Source organism: Alligator sinensis, unplaced genomic scaffold (genome assembly GCF_000455745.1).
Source record: "Alligator sinensis unplaced genomic scaffold, ASM45574v1 scaffold899_1, whole genome shotgun sequence".
In the NCBI taxonomy this organism is placed as follows: Eukaryota; Metazoa; Chordata; order Crocodylia; family Alligatoridae; genus Alligator; species Alligator sinensis.
The window spans coordinates 104,458-110,705 of NW_005842614.1; the positions used below are offsets into that span (position 1 = coordinate 104,458).

At 46.2% G+C, this 6,248-nt stretch overlaps 1 protein-coding gene across 1 annotated transcript in view; it reads left to right on the forward strand.

Annotated features, from left to right (window-relative positions):
* The window catches only part of LOC102385061 (pappalysin-2), a 118,642-nt gene that overhangs the window by 77,569 nt on the left and 34,825 nt on the right, over positions 1 to 6,248 (forward strand). Inside the window, exons 17-18 of the mRNA XM_006033252.3 lie at positions 1,408 to 1,540; positions 4,456 to 4,565. Of these exons, the coding sequence (XP_006033314.1) occupies positions 1,408 to 1,540; positions 4,456 to 4,565 (243 nt within the window). The remainder of the gene's footprint in view (positions 1 to 1,407; positions 1,541 to 4,455; positions 4,566 to 6,248) is intronic.

The window sequence follows — 6,248 nt, forward strand, 5'->3', positions numbered from 1 at the left end:
GAACTGTTCCTGAATAAACAGAGGTACAAAGCTGTTTGCTGACCCTTCATTGGAAGGCCTGGTCACCTGCAGGCTGTCCCCTGATTCCTGGCTGCAAACCTATCAGCTGGGATGGGGATATATGGGCTCTGAACCAGCTGCCTCAGTGGGCCAGCCACCAGCCCTGTGACACAACAACGCTGGTATTGCTTTGCAAAGCACAGTGCAGACTCTATCCCGTCTGCTACGGTCATCTACGTTTCAGAACATTCTCGTTCTGATCTGTAAATACCTAAATTGGGCTTTCTTTCTCCCAATTAAAGGAAGCTTTGTATATGTTGTAGATGGTGCTGTGAGGGTGCAGATACTAATAAAAGAGATCAAACCCATCACTTAGGAGACAGCTATGAGTTGCATATGAGGCTCAGCTCACCTCCCTTAAAGGACCAGACTAACCACAGCAGTTATTCCCCCTGTAATATTTCTGTAAGAAACTATGATACAACCTCATTGTAACAAACTGCATCTTTTAGCATTCCCAATGGTAGGAAGTGATTGTCTCATGATAATGATGCAGCAGTTTGCAGAGGCAGAACGTGGTAGTTCTGCTCCCTCATAGGTCACAGTGCTCAGGATAGTAGTGGCTGCCATGCTGCCAGCAGTGACTTGGAAGCCAGTCAGTAGATGCAGCAGCTGCTATTTGGCACCTTGCTCCTTCTTTAAGTAGGTACCTAGGGCTGCTGCCCTAGTTGCCCTCCCTCTTAGTTATGCTACTGACAAATTGACTAACCCTGTTAGAATGAACACACTCTTTTAATGAACTTTACTCCTGGTCCCATGGGTTTGTTAAGATTAAGTTGTACTGTAATTGGCACTGTCAACAGCTCTGTTTGTCTTTAAATAGATAATAAGTAGCTAAAAGGCTAGAAGCAGCTGGAGATTCCCCTTTGTGCGTGCTCAGGGAGCATCTGCTAATGTTTTAGCACAGCTGGGCGAAGCCCTGTTTGAGTCAGGTCATAACTGCACATACTTTCTGAGAACAGGCTTGCCCGGGAGTGGGGTTGCTTATTGTCAGGTTACCACTGGGACATCATGCACAAGGGCTATTGCAACCATCTCATTAAAACACATTAAACAAATTTGCTTTGCTGTCAAAAGATTGGATGGCCCACTTCGGGTTGACTTAGGGCTACATGCTTTCCTTGAAGTCCATTGGGAATGTTGCCTTTGATTTCAGTGGGAAAAGGGTAATTCTAAACTTCTTTTTCTGAAACTGATGCAAACAGGAGTTTTACCATTATTCATGTAAACTAGACAATGGACATGGGTATGTTATTTGTGTAAAAAAACCCCTGCAAATTCAAAGACAGCCCTGTGCACTGACTGAATTTAACAGTAATGTGGAATCCAGTCTCTTGGATATTTTAGGTTCCCATCCTGTGCACCAAAGAAGGCTTATGGACAGAGGAATTCAAACTGTGTGAGAATCTGCAAGGGAATTGTCCGCCACCCCCAGAGCTGAATTTTGTGGAGTACAAGTGTGAACAAGGGTATGGAATTGGTAAGGACAAAAAAAGCACATTGATTTCTGATTAAATCCCCTTTTTCTTGGAACAGGCTGCTTATTGAATCAACCAGGTCTACTGCTATCCCTAAGGACTAGCTGGAAGGTCATGATGACTCTCCTGCAGTAATGATAAAATTTATGACCAAATTCTGTTTTCTTTCTAGTCTTCTTCCTGAACATAAAGCCAATGGGGCTGCTTATTCATTTGCATAACATCTGGTCATGTTAGTAGCAGAGTTTTAAAGCTAATGGCTTAATTGTAAGGATCTGTCTTTCCCCCCAAGAAAGGGGAATATCTCAATGAATATGGCAAACGTAGTTCTTTGTCATAGCTTACAAGTCTTTGCCATTGTTTCTCTTACAGATGGTTGTGACGGTGATGATGGTAATGCCTAGAGGGGACTGCATGAGTTATAGCCCCATGTAACTGGGTGGTTTTGCTCTGCCAGGGTCCATGCAAACTGTTTCTTTGGTGTAGGCCTGCTTGGATTTATCTCTTTCCTGTTTTAGAGGAACACTATGACACTCAGTCAGAGTTGCCACATTTTCCTTAGCTTTGTGGCTTAATTGAATGTTAAAGCAAAACCCACATAATTTCAAAGCAAACACATAAATCACCCAACTTTGATTAAAACTGGGCCCAGGCTTGTACAAAAGCATGGTAAGTTTTGCTAGACTTTTGATGAAGTGAGCATGAATTTGAGATTTTGATGAAACCCATGTATTTTCCCATGGTTTGGGGGTTCAGCTGGAACATTTTGTTCAGTTGGCTATATTTCTTGCTATATTCATTTTAAGAAATAGAAAGAGCAGCACTTGAAGCACACTGAGTTATTATCCTAGTAGAGGAAAATATTAGAGGTAGCACCGTTATCAGATAGGGCATTGCACTGCTGTTCAGAAGACTTGGCTTTTATTCCCAGGTCTGCCACTGACTTCCTGAGTGACCTCAGGCACGTTCCTTTTTCTTTCTGTGTCTCTGTTTCCACTTTCCTCCCACCCCCAGCCTTTCTCTGTCCTGCCAGTTTAGATTATAGGCACTTGTTATGTACAGTTCCCAGTACAATGGAGCTGTGAGCTCATCAGGGCTTTACATGTTACTGTAATAATCATACTTTTGTTGTGATGAGCTGCTACAGTCACTCTCTAAACCACTCCCAATCCATCCTGGCAAAATAAACTCAGATGTACTAGTATCTTTCTACAAAATGATTACCAACCTCAGAAATACTGTACAAATGGGACAAGCCCTCACAGAGTTCCTTTGATATGAAATGGAGAGTCACCACTGGCCTTGGTTGTATAATAGCGACTTGTATGTGTTACTGAGGGAGACTGAGGCATGTATTAATGAGTAGGTGCATTAGGTAAACGGGCATTCGCCGCGGCATTCCCCAAACCAGCACCAGTTGCCTCATGAATCCCAAAGCAATGCAGTAGGCAATGTCAGTAGGTACACTGCGTGAATGGTTCATTGCCTGAAAATCGTGGCTTATTTTCGGTCTGGACCTTTTACCTGTTCAAATCTCTCCTCGCCAGAGATATCTATGAAGCAGAGATCATAGCTTTTCTGTATTATTCTAAATACTTTACTTTAGCCTTTAGCTTGTAGGAGCCTGAACTCATTATGCTGACACACAAAAGTCAGTCAATGTGTATAGTCTGCCTGCATTTTGAAACCCTGATTTAATGCCTAATTAATTCTGAAGAATGAAGTACTGTGCTGTTCTCTTAGGAGGCTGGAAGACAAAAACTGTAGGCACATCTCTTGTTCGAGGGTTTTCAAGCAAAGATTTGCATTGCCAGGTGCTGATTGGCTGGGAAATTTTTGAGACAGCTCAAAAGTTAGAAGCTATGCACTCAGTTCCATATGTTGTATTCTCTTGGCATCAGATCTGGTTCCCTCGAAGTCCACAGAAGTTAGGATGGTGGCTTGGCTTGATTGGAAAGACAACGCAGGAAGCATAGTGTAATTGCTTTGGGTGCTGACTTGGAGGAAGGCCCAAAACAGTAACCACCCTGCTGCAGCCTTTTGTGCTGCTGTTCCCCAGGGCTCAGGGTTCTGCTTAATACACAGGAGAGCCGTGTATTGATGGCTGTCTCTCATGCCCAGCTAGGCTGCCTTTGAGGAGAAGGTAGAGTTATCTGTGTACAGCAGTCACTTTGATGCTTTCCAGTTGCTTCCTTTTCTTGTAGACTTTGTTTCCTCTGACTTTCCAGTTCACAGAGGGGGGCAGCATAGGAATTGGCTGTGTCACTTATTTTGGAAGGGGCTTCTAGCCCAGACCTCACAACTGGCAAAAAGAGGGTCTTCCCTAGGCTTGCATCCATCACAGTTCAGCACCTAGCTCTTAGTACCAGACTGAGGGTGTTCAACATAGCAGCTGGGGCTGCACCGATAAGGGCTGTGGCCTGCCCCCCTCCCCTCCTCAGCTGTGAGCTCCCCCAGTCCTGCACTGGTGGGGGCTCTCCTCTCACTGATGCACTATATGTCCAGGTGGATGAGCTGCTACACTGCACCATGCTCGACGGTGTTCTGCCCCCTCACCTCCTTGGCTGCAGGCTGCCCCACTCCACTGCACCACGGACTCCCCTGACAAGGTGGGCTGCACTGAGCATGCTGCCCTGCATTGCCTTACCCTCTGGGCAGGGGCAGGAAGCAAAAGCCAGAAAAAGGAGGGGGAACCTGCAGGCCCCAGCTCTAGCAGCAGCCAGAGTGATGAGGGGAGCAGCAGCTAGGAGGAGCGCGGTGGACACGGATTAACCCCTCACCGGCTGCACATGGACTGCTAGTTAGACAGACCTGCATTAGACCATGGGTTCCCTGCGAAAGAAACTGCTGTGGAGAGACTGGGCATCAGTGCAATACTCTGAGTGTGCCCACAAACCTTTTGTCTCCTCTGCAACAGGTGCTGTGTGTACACCATCCTGTATAATCCCCCCCAGCGACCCAGTAATCCTGCCTGAAAATGTTACTGCTGACACTATGGACTACCGACTGGAACCTCCCAAAATCCAGGTAAAGAGAAGGGGGCGTTCTTCTGCCACTTGAAGGGCATTGTTTTGAGTCCATTGAGCTTGGCTGCCTGAGCTGCTTTTCAGCACGTGCTGGAGATTAAGGGAACAGCTATATTGCTTCTTCCAGCCCAGGCCCCATATGGTGCTAGAGTAAGGAGATGGACGATCCAGAATGAGAGAGACTGGAGGAGAGTGTTTGCTAGAGAGTCTTCAAGGATCTGCTAAAAGGGCTGTCCTCTCTGGAGACATGCTACTTATTCTCATGCTGGCAGCCCATGAGCATCAAGTGAACAGGCACCTCTGGCCAAAGAGCAGAGTTTCCAGCAGGCTTGGCTTTTAGTGGGAGTTGCCAGGGCCTCGGCCTTTTGGAAAATCAGACTCACTTATTTCAGTGCCTAGTAACTACAGAGTTAGGGGCTTTCCCCGAAGCACCTGTTTTTGAAGATTCTGCCTAGAGCGTGTTATCATTGGAACTGGAAGCACCACCTATAGTTAAGACCCAGCATGAGACTAAATAGAAGGTGAGAAGGAGGCTGAGATGAGAAGCTGATGGGGCTGACACAGGAATAGGTTCTGGGTAGAAGGAGGACACTGATAGAAAGGGGATAGACCTGAGGGGATAGTGGCAAAAGGGCCTGTGGCCATTAGAGCACCCTACCCTTCAGAGCCTGCAGTAACACCCAAGTCTCAGCAGTCCTCTTCTCTCAGGAAATGCCTGTGAATTTCACTCCCCACCATGCCCTCAGTGAGCTTCACACGGGGAAGGACAACCTGATACTGCTGTTAGTCTGGTCTGTCTCCTGGTTCCTCAACCTGATGTGCAAACTGAAACGACACGATTCATCTTCTGGCATCATATACACAACACCGTGGGTCAGCAGCACAGTTGGAACTTGTAGGACTCCCTCACAGACCTCTGCTCCTTGAGCTAGAGTGATTAGCACCACAGAAGAGTCATGAGGAATCCCATCTCCAGAGCAGAGGTTTGAACACTGCACAGTAAATAAGACCATGTAGAGGAAAAGATGAAATAAGTGAGTGCTGTCCATGTGTTACAACTGAATGAAGCAGGGGTCCTGCAGAAAAACACAGTGGGCAATCATGCCATTAAAGCCTCGATGCTAATGGGTATGCACAAAGGAGCCCAAAAAGGCTGCCTGGGCAGCCTGGATTCTGGCATTTCTTGACTTTGGGGTGGTTGTTTCTACAACTTTAATAGTATTCTTTTAATATCTATTTAACTATGACTAATATAATGTACAGCACAAATATAAACAGGAGGCCACACAGCTTGGTGACTGCTTTAGCATCCTTGAGGTGCTAGAAAAATCCAGGATGGATTTTCAATAGCATATCAGGGATTTAAGAGCATGAGTTCTACTGATTTTCAATAGGTCTTTTAATCCTAAAGGCCCTGGGTGCTTTTGAAAAATCCCTTCCATCAGCCATTATTGTGAGTGTTCACATAAAAGGGGACAAATATGTTACCATCCATGTCCTGCCCCAACTCAGTAGTACTGCAGATGAAACTTCAACCAGGAGTTTTAGGCAAAGACATGGCAGAGCACGCTCACCTGTTTGACAGCTCCAGCTTCTGGGATCCCGAGCACTTTATTTTCAGCTCATGGCCATGAAGTATAGAGCCTCCTCCTCCCCAGCCCTAGCTCACTTTCCAGCTGAACCG